Genomic DNA, 18219 nt, shown 5'->3' with positions numbered 1-18219 from the left:
TGAGCGGATTGTATCACAGAGGGAGCAGGAAGCAAGATATTGGCAGAAACACAATATTCTGGCAAACAGGAAGTGCAGAGGCGTGGCTTAAATAGGAAGTTCAATGGAGGAGCAAGGAGTTCATAGTTCAGCAGAAACTAGGTTTACCTGAGGATTACACAGGAGATCAGGCAATGAGCTATCCAGGTTTCTAAGGTGGCTCAGCAGGTAGAACCACTGCCAGCTACAGCAGAGGTCCTGGGTTCAGATCCGGTTCCTGACACACTGATTGGCAACAGGTTGGTCTACTTTAGAAATATCCTAATGCAGCCAAAATTTTTCGGCCCATATAAAGTAAATGCAATAGCCGAACACAAGGATGTTATGCCTGAGACCTGCATTATATGTAGGCTGCCATTGCTAATCACCACCTGAAAAACCCTGCTCTTCTGTCATGTGGATCCAATGGCCTCAATACCAGTGATCCAGGTATATACATCAGGAGCTAGGACTTAAAGGAGAACTATGGGGTAAGGGCTTTTCCCCATAGTTCTCCTCAGGGTCACAGGAGAACACAAACTAGCGTCCTCCCATGACCCAAAGCTCAGTATACCGCGAGCTACAGCTCGCGGTATACTGAGACGCCGCAGCCGGAAAGGATCCCGACAATACTGATGGGATCCGCCCAGCTGCTTGAGTGACAGCGGGCTCTGCCTATCTAGAGGCAGAGCCAGCTGTGCCCGCCCCCTCCCACGTCCATTCCGCCAGTTAGCGCTGGAGGATCAGAGCGGGGAGGGGGGAATCCCTGCAGGGAGCCGTGAGTGACAGTCACAGCTCTCTGCAGGGATAGATCGAGAAGTGAGCGAGCGACGGTATGTGTTCGCTCACTTCCCGATCTACTGAGCCGACCTGTGACTGTTTCATTATCACAGGTCGGCTCAGATTATGAGGCTGAGTGAAAATCACTCACCTCATAGTTCTCCTTCAAAGCAGCTCCTGTGTGAATGAAGTATGCAAACACCGGTCGCAAGCTTTCCTTATAAAGACATTGTAACACTCGCCTCATAGTTCTCCTTTAAGGTACAATCCCAAGGCAATGCTGATGTAATGAATCGACATTGAAAAAAGCTCACAATTCACCCCAGCCAGTGGGGCCAGACTGGCTTATTACTAATAGTTGTGACTGTGTCTGCAATACACATGCATTTCATGCTTCAATTTTCATTTAAGTAGAGATTAAAAAAAAAAAAAAAATTCACATGTTTACTTTAGTAAAAACTGTCACTTTGGCACTATTTGGACAGCTTGGCCTGCAGGCAGAGCTACAGCTGTTAGTAATAAGCCAGTCTGGCCCCAATGAATTGTGAGCTTTTTTGCAGGGAAAAATATCAATTAAGACCCGTAATTAAAATGAAATACTATAATAACAGGTATTAACACCATACAGTTACCAGAATAAAACATTTTTTTGCTTCTGTTGGCCTTTTTGTATTTCAGAACCAGAGCCAGCATTTATCAATATGGACAAGGTACAGAAAGAGGTTCAAGCTGTGCTGTCAGAGAAGGCCACCCTGAGCTGTGAGGTGTCCCATGAGAAAAGAGAAGTGAAATGGTACAAGGACGGGAAACTGATCACCTCTAGCAAGAAACTGAAGGTGGAGTCTGATGGTAAATCTCTACGTCTGGTGGTGGATCAGGTGGAGAAGAAAGACGCCGGAGAATATACCTGTGAGGCTGCCGGACAGAAGATCAACTTCAACATCAACGTCAAAGGTAATTAATACTTCCAGGTTCCATTTATTCTTTATAATTGTATTATGTCTAATCTAAACAGATACTTAAAGTAGAACTACGAGGTGAGTGCTCAATCCTGTCACGGCTCTCTGCCGTGACAGGGGAGGGGCTGGATTCCCCCCTCCCCGCTCCGATCCGCCAGCGCTGACTGGCGGATCGGACGGGGGAGGGGGCGGGTACAGCTGGCCCTGCCTCTAGATAGGCAGAGCCAGCAGTCAGTCACGCAGCTGGGCAGATCCCGGCACAATTGTCGGGATCCGCTTCAGCTGTGGAGTCTCAGTATACCGCTAGCTACAGCTCACGGTATACTGAGCCTAGGGTGACGGGAGGACGCTAGTTTGTGTCCTCCCGTTACCCTAAGGAGAACTATGGGGAAAAGCCTTAACCCCACAGTTCTCCTTTAAAGGGGACCTACAGTTACATATCTCTAACCTTCAGGTTGCCTAGAATTGTTTGATGCATCTTGGAAAACTGATTTCATTAGGTTTCCTACTCCTAATCTGTCCAACCAGTTGATAAGACTATTACAGAGAGGAGGCCTGATGACCAAACTCTTAAGGTGCATCACGAATGCCTCTGCATCTTCTGACCGGGAATGTCTGGGTAGCCAACTATTTTACATTTATCTTCACAATGGAGGTTTTTTTCCGCACAATCTGTTGCATTTATGGCTACATTGTGGAGTGACGCATTAAACTCTATGTGTTTGCTTTGGGTCTGCTTTCAGTTGTGATTTATGGGGATCACCCAAAGAACTCACAAGAGTTTTGAGTAGAGAAGAACTGCTTTAGGTCTCTTCATCATCTTTGTGAGATTGAGGTTGAATTACCAGCTAACCACCCTCCGCCTTTGCATGAAAAAAAGAACAATATGTCAAATATCTCCAAATATATGGAACAGCAGACCCATTTTGGTTCATACTTTTGTTACAGAACCAGAGCCAGCATTTATCCATCAGGAAAAGGTCCAAAAAGAGGTCCAGGCTATCTTGTCAGAGAAGGCCACCCTGAGCTGTGATGTGGCCCAGGAGAAGACAGAGGTGAAGTGGTACAAGGAAGGGAAAATAATTACCTCCAGCAAGAAAGTGAGGGTAGAGTCTGAGGGCAAATCTCGACATCTGGTGGTGGAACAAGTGGAGAAGAAAGACGCTGGAGAGTATACCTGCGAGGCTGCTGGCCAGAAGATCAACTTCAAGATCAATGTCAAAGGTTAGTAGGATCATGGGGACCTGGGGAAACTGCTAGTGGCTATTCCAGGCACATGTACAGTATAGCAGCTGTTTGATTTGTGAAGCTTTTCTACAAAATATCTGCAGAGAATTTCCAAACCTAACTAGAATGAGATGGCCACATACAGGTTGGTTTGGCCCTGTGTATAATCTGACCACTACAGGTCAGTTTCCAGAGAAGGCTCTAATTTCTGATTGGATATAGGTTGGTCTGTTTCTGTTAGTGATCTACCGCTTTAATTGGTCATGGGGGGCTCTAGTTTTAGGAATAACCGGATGATTTGGTTGTGCTGGTGCTAGGACTCTTGTAATGCTGCATTGGATTCAGGTTTTACTTTGGGGATGTTTCGCATGACGCACTATATGTTAAATTATCTGAAAATTCATCTTACATGTTCTTGTATTTCAGAACCAGAGCCGGCATTCACCCGCCTGGACAAAGTCCAGAAAGAGGTCCAGGTGGTGATGTCAGAGAAGGCCACCCTCAGCTGTGAGGTGGCCCAGGAAAAGACGGAGGTGAAATGGACAAAGAGGGCAAACTCATCACCTCTAGCAAGAAAATAAGGGTGGAGACTGAGGGTAAATCTCGGCGTCTGTTGGTGGAACAAGTGGAGAAGAAAGACGCCGGAGAATATACCTGTGAAGCTGCTGGCCAGAAGATCAACTTCAAGATCAATGTCAAAGGTTAGTAGGATCATGGGGAGCTGGGGAAGCTGGCAGTGGCTATTCCAGGCACATGTGTTACAGCTGTTTCATTTGTCAAGCTTTTCTACAAAATATCTGCAGCAAATATACAAGCCTAACTAGAATGGGATGGCCACATGCAGGTTGGTTTTGGTCCTGTGTATAATCTGACCACTACAGGTCAGTTTCCAGAGAAGGCTCTAATTATCTGATTGGATATAGGTTGATCTGTTTCTGTAAGTGATCTACAGCTCTAATTGGTCACCAGGGGCTCTAGTTTTAGGAATAACCTGTTAATTTGGTTGTGCTGGTGTTAGGACTCTTGTAATGCTGGATTGGATTCAGGTTTTACTTGGGGATGTTTCGAGTGACATATATACTAGAATGTTAAATTATCAGTAAATTCATCTTAAATGGCCTTTTATTTCAGAACCAGAACCGGCATTCACCAGCCTGGACAAGGTCCAGAAAGAGGTCCAGGTGGTGTTGTCAGAGAAGACCACCCTTAGCTGTGAGGTGGCCCAGGAGAAGACGGAGGTGAAATGGTACAAAGAGGGCAAACTCATCACCTCTAGCAAGAAAATAAGGATGGAGACTGAGGGTAAATCTCGACGTCTGGTGGTGGAGCAGGTAGAGAAGAAAGACGCTGGAGAATATACCTGTGAGGCTGCTGGGCAGAAGATCAACTTCAAGATCAATGTCAAAGGTAATTAATATTTCCAGGTTCCATTAATTCTTTATTTTTTATTATGTCTAATCTAAACAAGAGTAAACAGATACTTAAATGGGACCTACAGTTACATGTCTCTAACCTGAACCTCCAGGTTAGAGGTTGCCTAGAATTATTTGATGCATCTTGGAAAACTGATTTCAGTAGGTTTTTTACTCCTAATCTGTCCAACCAGTTCATAGGACTATAACAGAGAGGAGGCCTGATGACCAAACACTTAAGGTGCATCAGGAATGCCTCTGCTGACCAGGAATGTCTGGGTAGCCAACTATTTTACATTTATCTTCACAATGGAAGTTTTTTTCCAGACAATCTGTTGCATTTATGGCTACATTGTGGAGTGACCCATTAAACTATATGTGTTTGCTTTGGGTCTGCTTTCAGTTATGATTTATGGGGAACACCCAAAGAAACCCCTGAATTTCACTGGGGTTATGAGGTGAGAAGAACTGCTTTAGGTCTCTTCATCATCTTTGTGTGGACTCTAGTGAGATTGAAGTTGAAGTGCCAGCTAACCACCGTCTGCCTTTGCATGAAAAAAATAAAAATGTCAGACATCCCCAAATTTATGGAACAACAGACCCATTTTGGTTCATACTTTTGTTACAGAACCAGAGCCAGCATTTATCCATCAGGAAAAGGTCCAAAAAGAAGTCCAAGCCATCTTGTCAGAGAAGACCACCCTGAGCTGTGATGTTGCCCAGGAGAAGACAGAGGTGAAGTGGTACAAGGAAGGGAAAATAATTACCTCCAGCAAGAAAGTGAGGGTGAAGTCTGAGGGCAAATCTCGCCATCTGGTGGTGGAACAAGTGGAGAAGAAAGACGCCGGAGAATATACCTGCGAGGCCGCTGGCCAGAAGATCAACTTCAAGATCAATGTCAAAGGTACTTAGTAGGATCATGGGGAGCTGGGGAAACTGGCAGTGGCTATTCCAGGCACATGTGTTACAGCTGTTTCATTTGTCAAGCTTTTCTACCAAAATATCTGCAGAAAATGTACAAGCCTAACTAGAATGTGATGGTCACAAATAGGTTGGTTTTGGTCCTGTGTATAATCTGACCACTACAGGTCAGTTTCCAGAGAAGTCTCCAATTATCTGATTGGATATAGGTTGATCTGTTTCTATAAGTGATCTACAGCTCTAATTGGTCACCAGGGGCTCTAGTTTTAGGAATAACCTGTTCATTTGGTTGTGCTGGTGCTAGGACTCTTGTAATGCTGGATTGGATTCAGGTTTTACTTGGGGATGTTTCGGATGACGTATATAGTAGAATGATAAATTATCAGTAAATTCATCTTAAATGGCCTTTTATTTCAGAACCAGAACCGGCATTCACCACCCTGGACAAGGTCCAGAAAGAGGTCCAGGTGGTGTTGTCAGAGAAGGCCACCCTGAGCTGTGAGGTGGCCCAGGAAAAGACGGAGGTGAAATGGTACAAAGAGGGCAAACTCATCACCTCTAGCAAGAAAATAAGGGTGGAGACTGAGGGTAAATCTCGACGTCTGGTGGTGGAACAAGTGGAGAAGAAAGATGCCGGAGAATATACCTGCGAAGCCGCTAGCCAGAAGATCAACTTTAAGATCAATGTCAAAGGTTAGTACGATCATGGGGACTTGGGGAAGCTGGCAGTGGCTATTCCAGGCACATGTGTTACAGCTGTTTCATTTGTCAAGCTTTTCTACAAAATATCTGCAGCAAATATACAAGCCTAACTAGAATGTGATGGCCACATGCAGGTTGGTTTTGGTCCTGTGTATAATCTGACCACTACAGGTCAGTTTCCAGAGAAGGCTCTAATTATCTGATTGGATATAGGTTGATCTGTTTCTGTAAGTGATCTACCGCTGTAATTGGTCACCAGGGGCTCTAGTTTTAGGAATAACCGGTTGATTTGGTTGTGCTGGTGCTAGGACTCTTGTAATGCTGGATTGGATTCAGAATTTACTTTGGGGATGTTTGGAGTGATGTATATACTAGAATGTTAAATTATGTGTAAATTCATCTTAAATGCTCTTTTATTTCAGAACCAGAGCCAGCATTTATCCATCAGGAAAAGGTCCAAAAAGAAGTCCAAGCCATCTTGTCAGAGAAGACCACCCTGAGCTGTGATGTTGCCCAGGAGAAGACAGAGGTGAAGTGGTACAAGGAAGGGAAAATAATTACCTCCAGCAAGAAAGTGAGGGTGGAGTCTGAGGGCAAATCTCGCCATCTGGTGGTGGAACAAGTGGAGAAGAAAGACGCCGGAGAATATACCTGCGAAGCCGCTGGCCAGAAGATCAACTTCAAGATCAATGTCAAAGGTACTTAGTAGGATCATGGGGAGCTGGGGAAGCTGGCAGTGGCTATTCCAGGCACATGTGTTACAGCTGTTTCATTTGTCAAGCTTTTCTACCAAAATATCTGCAGAAAATGTACAAGCCTAACTAGAATGTGATGGCCACATACAGGTTGGTTTTGGTCCTGTGTATAATCTGACCACTACAGGTCAGTTTCAAGAGAAGGCTCTAATTTCTGATTGGATATAGGTTGATATATTTCTGTAAGTGATCTACCACTGTAATTGGTCACCAGGGGCTCTAGTTTTAGGAATAACCGGTTGATTTGGTTGTGCTGGTGCTAGGACTCTTGTAATGCTGGATTGGATTCAGATTCTACTTTGAGGATGTTTCAAATGACATATACTAAAATGTTAAATTAGCTGTAAATTAATGATTATATTTCAGAACCAGAACCGGCATTCACCAGCCTGGACAAGGTCCAGAAAGATGTCCAGGCGGTGTTGTCAGAGAAGGCCACCCTAAGCTGTGAGGTGGCCCAGGAGAAGACGGAGGTGAAATGGTACAAAGAGGGCAAACTCATCACCTCTAGCAAGAAAATAAGAGTGGAGACTGAGGGTAAATCTCGACGTCTGGTGGTGGAGCAGGTGGAGAAGAAAGATGCCGGAGAATATACCTGTGAGGTTGCCGGACAGAAGATCAACTTCAAGATCAGTGTCAAAGGTTGGTGGCAGTTTAAAAAATTAAATATAGGATAAGGATTGTGAATAAAGTGAAGTGATGCTGAGAGGAAGGTCAACGTTAGGATTGATTACTTAATTGCAATGAGCAGACCCTTACATTCAGAGCTCACTTTCCTATAGACCCCCGGAATATCTTATGTTAATATCTACACAGCAAAAGAAGGTCAAAGTCTGCAGTAGTTTTACTTTTAAAAGTCGATTTAAATGCCCTCAGAATTTAGGAGTCATCATTGTGGAATATCCAACAAGGACTTGATCTACCGCATATCTGTATCTAACCACCATGATCATTCATTAATAAGATCTTCTCAATTTTCCCCTTAGAGCCAGAAGCCAAGTTCCAGAAACTCCCTGCACAGAAAGAGTCAATTGTTGTCCAGGAACATGAAGACATAACAATGGTGACCTCAGTTCAGCCTGAAAATGTTCCAGTGAAATGGTTTAAAGACGGAATAGAATTGTCCGCCTCCAAGAAGTACCAAATATCAGCAGATGGTGCGTCCAGGGCACTGGTGGTGAAATCAGCGGAGTCTAAGGACAGCGCCGTGTACTCCTGCCGCATCAGCAGCGACAAGCAGGAATTTAAAGTCCAGGTGAAAGGTGAGGAACTGCGTGCTGTGTTTGCTGGTATGTATGGGAATTCAGAAGCTGCAGAACAGCATAGGAACATCGATCGATAGATAGATAGATAGATAGATAGATAGATAGATAGATAGATAGATAGATAGATAGATAGATAGAGGGCTGTTGCTACCATGGGGCAAGTGAGGCAGTTGCCTCAGGCGCAGCTAGGAGGGGGCGCAGCCAGGGCCAGCCTTGCTACGCCCCCTCACCCCTGTTGCCAAAGCGAGCACTGAGCGCCATTGGTAACAGGGGCGCCAAGGGGCCAACACAGTTGCGGCTCGGCAGGGAGAAGAGGAGCGGCACAGGATCAAGCTTCCCCTCGGATCCTCGCTGCTCTCGCCCACCTGTATGTCCTCAATCTCTTTTTCTATTTCACAAAGGAAATATCAGAGGTCTGTTTAGACCCCCAATATTTCCCCTGAAGCCCCCCAACAGCATAACATTCGCGCGTTTCCGAAGGCTACTTGGCTGTATCCCAATGGAAACGCGCAACAAAACGGCCCAAAGTAGTACCTGTACCTTTTCAGGCGTGGGCCGTTTTGTAGCGCGTTAGGGACGGGCGGAAATACGCCAAGGTGGGAACGAGACCATTGAATACAATGGGATTTATATTTTTGAGCGTTTTGTAGAGCGTTCGTCGAGCGTAGAACGCGCTACAAAACGTTCAGGTGTGCACGAGGGCTTAGGCTTGTCAGGCACACTCCCCAAGGGAGTGAATTTATTTAATTACATGCTTGCTATAGTTTTTTCCTGTATGGTAGATTTACCACACATAACATGTTCACTTATTGAATGAGTTGAAGTGGTGTTCACCATCCAATCATGTGCAAGCGAAAATCCTGTTTTATTTTTTAAATGTTCCTCATACATGATTGGGTCTTAAAAGGGCGCATAGCTTTGCTGTATTTTCTCGGCTAAGAGAACATATCCTTTGCAAAGTGAACAGCCTTTACTTACCATTACTTAGCCTTTACTTCTCTAAAAAAATAACTGTTTCTGATTGCCTTAAACTGTAACATATATAAATGTAGTGAAAGCTATTTTATAATTTATTAACATGTGCTCAACAAAAATTACCTTTACATATCAAGCTTCAGCCAGACAGCACTATGAAATATAGCCAAAGCTTTGTTGACTCCTGTCCATCAAACCTATATGAGCATGTGGAACATCCTATTCCAAAACCATGGCCGTTAATGTAGACTTGCAGGGTTATTCACAAAAGGGTGAAGAGTTTGGAGAAGGCAGGAGAAGTGAACAATCTAGGACAACATAGCTGAACTAGAAAGGAGCTGAATTGGAGAATTTTTCCAAATCAGCTATGTTGTCCTAGATTGTTCACTTCTCCGGCCTTCTCCAAACTCTTCACCCTTTTGTGAATAACCCTGTTGGTCTGCTTTTGTGCCTATAACAACCTTCACTTTTCTGAGAAGGCTTTCAGCAAGATTTTGTATTGTGTCTGTGGGAATGTGAACCCATTCAGCCAAACAAACATCTGTGAGGTCAGGTACTGATGTGGGATAAGAAGACCTGGATCACAATTGTCATTTCAATTCCAAATCAGTAGCATTGACGTCAGGGCTCTGTGCAGGCCACTTGAGCTCCTCCACATCAAACTAGTCAAACACTGTCTTTATGGAGCCAACTTTGTATATAGCACACAGTCATGGTGGAATAGAAAAGGGCCCTCACTAAACTGTTACCACAAGGTTGAAGGAACACGAGTCTTTGTATGCTGTAGCATTAATAGTACCCTTTACAGGAAACACTCTGATTCAGTCATTTGGAGGGGTGTCCACGTAGATTTGGCTATATAGAAAGGTGTGGTGTTCAGGTGTCCACAGACCTTTGGTCATATAATGTACCTTGTCCTTTTTCATGTGATTGGCTTACTGCTTTTCACAGTAGACTTCTCAAAGGCTGAAGTTATGGGCATTCCACACAATAGTTTAATCTTTGGCATTTTCAAAGGCTCATGCTTCTGTAAAGCGATGCTGAGGCAGCAGCCTTTTTAATTACAACATTGATGATGATGATGATTACAAGATGAAGGCTAATCTGACAAATATAGTGAATGCATCCCCCCTCCCCCACCTACATACACACACACAGATCAGTTTTAAAAAGTGCTGACAAGGCCTTCATTTTCATCTATAGAAAAGAACAAGGTAAGGATCTGCTGTAGTTTTCATACACTGTTGCATTGGTTATAGTTATGCTGGTGGGGATTGGATTTTATTTTCAGCTCAATGGAAGTTTTTTGTATTTACTCTGTACATCAGAAATCCCGGTAAAGTTCACAAAGAAGCTGGAAGCTGTGACCGGAGAGACCGGCTCTTCCATCACCCTGACCTGCGAACTGGGACAGGAGAAGGGCGATGTTGTCTGGAAGAGGAACGGAGACGAAATCAAAGCCAGCAAACGCTTTCAGATCCGGTCAGATGGAACCAAGCGCAGCCTGACCATCTCCCAACTGAAGGCTGAGGATGGAGGAGAGTATTCCTGCGAATCCCGGGACGATAAAACCATCACACAACTCACCACCAAAGGTAGCTGCTTCACATTCCTTTTGCCAATCTAAATGGTAAACTGTTACTTAATTGCTATATATATATATATATACATGTGTGTATATATATATATATACACATATATACACTGAGTGGCCAGATTATTATGACCACTTAATATACCAGAATGTGGATATCTTATACTTGGAGCAGGTGATCAGGGTAAACCTGGACTTTAATATCAACTGTTATTTGTACTGTCATTTTTATTGGAATGTTTCTAGTCCCTTCTCCTATGGTTTGTCAATTGATAATATTTTCATAACAATAATGTTGCTGGAGATATGGGATGAGGGGGGGTAGCAGTTCTACAGTAGTGTGGTCTACTCCCCTGATTGGAGGGCCATCCATGATCAGGCTGAGGATTAGGAGACCTTTCCATTAGAATTATGAATAAAATGATTCAGAAGGATGTAATGCAGACAATCAATGGAACAATAAACTGTAGATCTCTTTTGGTGGGTGGTCTGACTTTAACACTGTATTTCTTTAATTAGTAAATTGTGTATTACGTCCCCTGGAACATAGTTTTATTACCTGTTCATCCTGCAAGTAGATCCATTATTTTTTCACTTTCTGAACCAGGCCAAGCTGTCTACAAAAGTAGTGGTTGAAGGGGTTGCAAGAAACCATATGACCCCAGGTAGGGGTTATAGAGATAAGGTGGGGTTATGGTGATGTGGGGAAGGGAATGAGGAGGGGTAATGGTGAGGAGGAGGGGGTATAGTGATGAGGAGGGGGAGAAGATGGGGAGGGGTTATAGAGATTAGTAGGAGTTATGGTGATGAGGACGGGGGATGAGATGGAGAATGATTATGGAAATGAGGAGAGGTTAGGCAGATGAGGAGGGGTTATGGTGATGGGGGGAGGGAATGAGGAGGGGTAATGGTGATGAGGAGGGGGCAAGATGGGGAAGAGTTATGGAGATGATGATAAGTCATGGTGATGAGGAGGGGGGAGGAGATAGAGAAGGGTTATGGGGGTAAGGAGGGGATATGAAGATGAGGACAAGTTATGGGGATGCGGTAGGGTTATGGAGATGGGGAGGGGTTATGGAGATGACAAAGGGTTATGTAGAAAAGGAGGGGTTAAGGAGATGGGGAGGGGTTATGGGGATAAGATGGGGTTATGGAGATGACAAAGGGTTATGGAGATGAGGAGGGGTTATGGAGATGGGGGAGGGGTTATGAAGATGAAGAGGCGTTATGGGGATTAAGAGAGGTTATGGAGATGGGGAGGAGTTAAGGAAATAAGGAAGGGTTATAGAAATAAGGAGAGGTCTGTGCTGTTTATAATCTATCACAAATTAGGTAGACAGGGCTGACACCGCATGCTTTGGAATTCAGGGCTGTGTTGTCATGTCATAGGGGAAGGTTGGCACAACAACACTTATTTTTCTGTACTTGCAGCATTTTTAAAGGGATAAAACATGAGGAAATGTGCTTGCTTTGCAGAGATGTACAAAACATGTTTATTTTCTATTTTTCCTTGACATTTACTTTAAAAATATCAATTTTGTTCCGGCAGCTCCTCGTGTGGTGAAGTTTACAGCAGAACTGAATAACGTGGTAGTGGAGGAAGGAGCAGAAGTCACATTTAAGTGCACATTGTCCCCAGAAGATGCCGAGGTGACCTGGTACCGAAATGGGGCCAAGATAGAAAAGAGCAACAAGTACTCATTCAGCAAGAAAGGGATGGTGCATACCCTGATCATCGCCAAGCTGACCCTGCAAGATGCCGGCGAGATCACGGCTGAGGCCGAAGGGGTGAAAACAATGTCTAGCCTGAAGGTCCGAGGTGAGGACCAGCGGGAGACACTCATATGAATGAACATTATTACAGCCAGTCTTTGCTTTGATCAGACAAACTTGGAAATTTATTTTGATTTCCCTTTGTTCCTGATGCTGAAGAGGTTAAAGGTCAATGTAGACATTTCAAAGGGTCAGTCACCTCAAAACTGCTCCTGCAATTGTGTCAGCCTCCTTTATTTCCCTTCACAGCAGCACTTAGAGATAGGGAGATGGAGAGCCATCAGTAGAAGCCACTCAGGTATTGAGCTGACAAGGAGGAGAAAGCAGACTTTTGACCTTATCAGTTTTCTGCCTCTTCTTCATTGCCCAATCAGCAAGTTGGGTTTATCCAGGTCTTGCTGTAGTTTTTTAACTGTAGCCTGTTAACCTGGCTAAACTGTCTAGCAGGGTTTGCCTGGCTCAAACAAATGGCTACAAAGATTTAAGTCTACCAAGTGATATAGTACTAATATAATGGAACTTTAAGAAAATGCTGACACGCTGTATCTCCTGAAATTCTTCGCATCCAAGTTCTCAGCTATGTCCTGCTGCAGAGATAGAGAATGCAAAAGGAATTAGACTATGAGACTCCACTGGAGCACAGTGGGTCAGAAATGGATGATCTGGTAGGGGACTCTTTCCCCTGGTGTCTCAGAGAGATCACATACTGTGTAGTCAGTAACGTATCTATCCCACCTTAACTTAAAGGAGAACTATGAGGTGAGTGAAAATCACTCATCCTCATAGTTCGAGCCGACGTGTGACAATGAAACTGTCACAGGTCGGCTCAATAGATCGGGAAGTGAGCGAACACATACCGTCGCTCGCTCACTTCTCGATCCTGTGCCTGCAGAGAGCCGTGACTGTCACTCACGGCTCACTGCAGGGATTCCCCCTCCTCGCTCCGATCCTTCAGCGGTGACTGCCAGAACAGACGGGGAGGGGGCGGGAACAGCTGGCTCTGCCTCTAGATAGGCAGAGCCAGCTGTCAATCACGCAGCTGGGTGGATCTCAACAGTAATGTCGGGATCCGTCCCGGCTGCGGCGGTCTCAGTATATCGTGAGCTGTAGCTCCCTATATACTGAGCTTTGGGTGACGGGAGAACGCTAGTTTGTGTCCTCCCGTGACCCTTCAGAGAACTATGGGAAAAAGCACTGAGGCTAATTAGTTTGAGTTATGTGAATTCTCTCATATATTTTGTTCACCAAAATGCAAATTTTTTAAGTTTCACAGAAATGAAATCTCATGTGACAGTTAAAGCTAGTTAAAGGCTTTAAGGACATCCTTTATACATGTCCCACCTCTACTTTAGTTTTTCTTTGCCCCACTTTAATTTCAGAGCTCTCTTTACTGGCCATTACACCTTTATGAGCTTGTTAGACATCCCCTTCCAAAGCCATTGGCACCAAGATGGATTCGCCTCCCCTCCCACCTTGCAACTATAAAAGCCTCTACTCTTCTGGGAAGGCTTTTCACAAGATGTTGGCCTCTGTCTGTGGGAATTTATACCCATTCAACCAAAAGAGCATTTGGGAGGCCAGGCACTGATATTGGGCGAGAATATTTGGCACACAATCGGTGTTCCAATTTATCCCAATGGTGCTCATCAGTAGGGTTGAAGTGTGGACTATGTGCAGGCAACTCAGGTTCCTTCACACCAAACTGGTCAGCCTAAGTCTTTATGGATCTGGCTTTGTACACAGGGGACAGTCATACTGGAACAGAAAAGGGACTTCACTAAACTTTTGTCGCAAGGTTGGAAGAGCACAGTTGTCTAGAATGTCTTTGTATGCTGTAGCCTTAACATTAGAAACAGCTGAACTGAATCATTTGGAGGAGGGGTCACATACTTTTGGCCATATATTGTATCTTCTTTGTCAACAAAGATAAAGGTGATTTGAAAGCATGCATCTGATATACTTTTTAAAGCAAACCTAAAGCCTCCTAGAACACTCTGATAGGCAAAATTGACCAGCTCCTGTACTCATAAGCCTGACCCCACTCTTTCCTATCTGCTGCATTATAAATTTAGCCAGTGAAAGCTAAACTGAAGTTTGTGTCACCTATATAAAAGCTGTACCTTATATTTCCCGGTCAGAGGCCCCAGTCTTGTTTAAGAAGAAGTTGGAAACCATCACGGTGGAGGAGAGGCAGACGGTCCACCTGGAAGCAGAGCTGACCAAACCATCCAAAGAAGTGAAGTGGATGAAAAGCGGCATTGTGCTTCAGTCTGGCGATAACATTGAAATTAAATCCGAAGGAGCAAAACAGACCCTCATTTTAAAGAACGTGGCATATGCTGACCGAGGGCTGTATGGCTGCGAGACTCTGGATGACAAGACGCAGGCCAAGCTTAATGTAGAGAGTAAGTCAGAACCTTTAATGAGCCCGGGATTAGTGTTGGTATCACCAGGACTAGGAAGTTCTGGGGCCTGTACCGGAGGTGTATATAACTTTTGATGGGTGGCGGTGGGGAGGACTAAGGGTATATGAAAAAATAGTCACATATGGTCGTATAGCCGATGTTGTGGGGCCTCACAGGATCCCTTTCTGAAGCACTTTGTTGCCTTGAAAAAGGGAGCCTGTCATGGTGTGAAGCATCAGCTACATGACCATATGTGATCATTTTTTCATAACAGAAAGGTGAAAAAAATGTAAGTTGGAGTGCTCGTGACTTTTTGCATTTCTATCTGGATTCTACACTCCTTCATCCTTTGTAGTGATTCTGAGCACCCACCACAAGTATTGGGTAAGTGCTCTATAGAGCAAACTATATGGGCACATTGCAATATGCAGTAATGGGAGATGAAGCTCTGACAATTTGTAGCTGGGATTTATATTGGCTACCAGCTTGTTTTAGAGGTGCTGAAATGACAAGGTCGCTGTTTGTTGTGGCAACTTGTGCCCTCAGAGAGAGCCTGGATTAGAGGAAGCAATGTTTTCCTGTGTGGAGTCTTTTCAATTAGTTCACAGCTCCGTCCCAGACTGCAAAATGACTATAGCAGCAGATTAAGTGAATGGGACACTCTATACTCTGCGCACTTATTTATTAACCTATATGCTTCCAGTAGCAGAAACAAAATCAGATTAATTTATTTTCCATAAGAGAACCTATGCAGTCTTTTTGAATATTTTTTTAAGATGTGATTGATAATGTATGGACTTGTCTTTATAATGTGTGGATGGCCTGCCCCTGCCACCATGACGACTAAGCCTGCAAGGGTAAAATGCTGGTGACGTCAATTGTGTGGGGCCACTTTGACGTTTCATTCTCTTCCTCGAGCCTCCTGGGATACCAACCCCACCTATCCCAGGAGCCTACAGGACGAGATCCTTTTTGTTCATGTAAACAGACCTGCCACCAGATCTCTGCGCTTGTGCGAGATCTGGTGTCGTGTCTTCAGGAGCCGGCCATAGGAATCAGGAAGAGATAGGCAATTTTCTATGCTGAGAAGAAGAAAAATTGCAGCACAGGATAAGGACCTTTAGGAAGGGAGCAGTGAGAGAGAAGTGGACAACGCTGGACCCATTGGACTTGTAAGTATGTTATTACAACATAATAAGAGCACCAAAGGCAAGTGTGAAAAATACATTTTCATTTGAGAGAGTGACGCTCCTATTTAAAGACTCACCAGTCATGTTATGGGCCTTGAAAGGTGGGCCAACTCGTAGTTATTTTAGAAGGTATATAAACCTATTTACTGTAGGATAGGATCTGAAGCTCGTTCTAACAATAATCTACAGTGATCTGGGTTAAATATATCCTGCAAGCCCAGATTTTAAAATAGGTTTGATAGTCATCCTTCTTTGGAATGGTAATTTCTTTTATTAGATGTATTTTGTCTACTCGCAATATCCATTTGGTCACTGGTGGTGGTCTAGAGGTCTTCCAAGATTATTCCAGATACAAACAACAAAAATGTGTGGTAAGCGCACAACTGTGAAATGGGATCAGTATTTTAATATAATTAGTGGCACTGGGTGTGCTGGCTTCTCAAACAGGGAGAGGGACACTGTGCATAAATTCAACAAAAAGCAGAAAAAGAAGCGCCCAACCTTTTAAAAACTTAATTTACAGTGTGATATATATAGAGAGATATATATAAAAAGATGGTAGGGAAACCTGAGTTAGCTCACTGTTTGATGATGCCTACCGGTAAGGAGGGACTGTGTGGAACCTGGAGAGAAAGGCTGAAGGGACCAATATACTATAGTCTATATATACTCTATATACTATATATAGAGAGTCTATTGGTCGCTGGTTCAAGCGGTACAGTGCAAAGAAGACACAGCTGGCCAGGCTGAGCCTTCTGCGGCTGCGTGGGAGAGAAGCCGCTCTGTTGCGGTATCGAGTGCTGTCAGTCAGCGGTGTGTGGGAGAATGCCGGTGATGGTCAGCGCAAGATTATTTCAGGATGCTTTTTAGCTGCATTTAGGAGTTGAGGTATCTGATATCTTGTATTTGGGGACAGACATGGTTGCATTATGGAACCAAGGGGGCCTATGGAAGAGTCTTGGTAGAGTTATTTTGTTATTATATTAATGATCTGTACCCAAAAGCTTTTATCAGGGAGCAGTTCCACCAGATATGAGAAAGCGTACCCTGGACCAATCCACACCTCCAGTACTACCGAAAAGTCCAGGAGTTTAATTCAATTGGTTGTACAGGGTCTCTGTACCATCGGGAACCTAAAGTTACTCTCTAAAATATTAGTATTGATGGAAGAGCTGTGGGCCAAGAGAAGATTTTGGAAGCTTTGTTCTGCAGTTGATTATGCCTCTTATGTGATGGATTTGCTTTAATGATAATTAAAATAAATTGATTTAGATTTGCATTTTATAAATATATAACACGTTTAGGAACATACAACAGAAAAAGCATGGAGGAGCATGAGGAAGGGGGATAGCTTGAAATAAATAACAGTGAAGGTAAGAAAAGATGGGGGTGTGGAGTGCAAGGAGAACAGAAGGAAGAAGCTGATAGAAGGTGCTGGTGATGACATAGCAGGTGCAGTGACCCATCCTTCTCTCTCCTGGGAGAAGAGACCCTGTGGTAGGTAAGACTGAGAACTCCCCATCGCATGCAAACTTAAGATGATGTTCACAGTTTTCCAGAATGGAGCTGGTACAAAGCACTGTAGTTATGTCTGGATGAAAACACTGAATCCTGGGCTGGTAGACTTATCATACCGCAGAGTCATAGCTTTGACTATGCAGAATTTAGAAAATCAGAGGTGTACCGTTCAGTAAATCTACAACGAAGTTCAAAGAAGGAAGCCTTGGTTCTTGTAGACCCATGCCTCCTCATTGTCTCGTGATGAATATACTTGTATTCATAGTGTATTGATGGACATAGTGTATTACCTTTTTGTGTTCTTCAAGTGCGACAGGTGAAGCTGGTGAAAGGTCTCCGGGATGTGGAGGTCCGTGAGAATGACTCCACCACCTTCGAGGTGGATCTCTCGCATGAAGATGTGGAAGGTTTCTGGGCCAAAGATGGGCTAAGGCTAAAAGCCTCAGATTGCTGCAAAATAATCGTCAAGGGCAAGAAGCATGGGCTCATCCTCTCCTCTGTAAAACAAGAGGACGCCGGAGCTGTCACCTTTAAATCGGAGGGAATTCAGACTTCTGCCAAGCTCATTGTTAAAGGTAAATGTTGACAGGTTGACAGGAGCTGCTATTGTAGCATGTCATTATAGAGCCACTGTAATTAAATTACATATTATTTTATAAACTAGAATATTACTGAATTACACACACACACACACACACACATATATATATATATATATATATATA

The 18219-nt window shown here is 44.0% G+C and overlaps 1 protein-coding gene across 1 annotated transcript in view; it reads left to right on the top strand.

Moving 5' to 3' along the window:
- OBSCN (obscurin, cytoskeletal calmodulin and titin-interacting RhoGEF) overlaps positions 1–18219 on the top strand; it is a 233575-nt gene that overhangs the window by 34774 nt on the left and 180582 nt on the right. The window contains exons 10-21 of the mRNA XM_018558648.1: positions 1477–1752; positions 2706–2981; positions 4116–4391; positions 5025–5300; positions 5735–6010; positions 6442–6717; positions 7141–7409; positions 7739–8036; positions 10343–10609; positions 12158–12427; positions 14520–14786; positions 17803–18069. Of these exons, the coding sequence (XP_018414150.1) occupies positions 1477–1752; positions 2706–2981; positions 4116–4391; positions 5025–5300; positions 5735–6010; positions 6442–6717; positions 7141–7409; positions 7739–8036; positions 10343–10609; positions 12158–12427; positions 14520–14786; positions 17803–18069 (3294 nt within the window). The remainder of the gene's footprint in view (positions 1–1476; positions 1753–2705; positions 2982–4115; positions 4392–5024; positions 5301–5734; positions 6011–6441; positions 6718–7140; positions 7410–7738; positions 8037–10342; positions 10610–12157; positions 12428–14519; positions 14787–17802; positions 18070–18219) is intronic.

This window comes from Nanorana parkeri, unplaced genomic scaffold (assembly GCF_000935625.1).
Source record: "Nanorana parkeri isolate BGI_ZX_2015 unplaced genomic scaffold, ASM93562v1 scaffold351, whole genome shotgun sequence".
Classification (NCBI taxonomy): Eukaryota; Metazoa; Chordata; class Amphibia; order Anura; family Dicroglossidae; genus Nanorana; species Nanorana parkeri.
The sequence above is the reverse complement of the archived record's forward strand: the minus strand, read 5'-3'. Positions and strand labels throughout refer to the sequence as shown.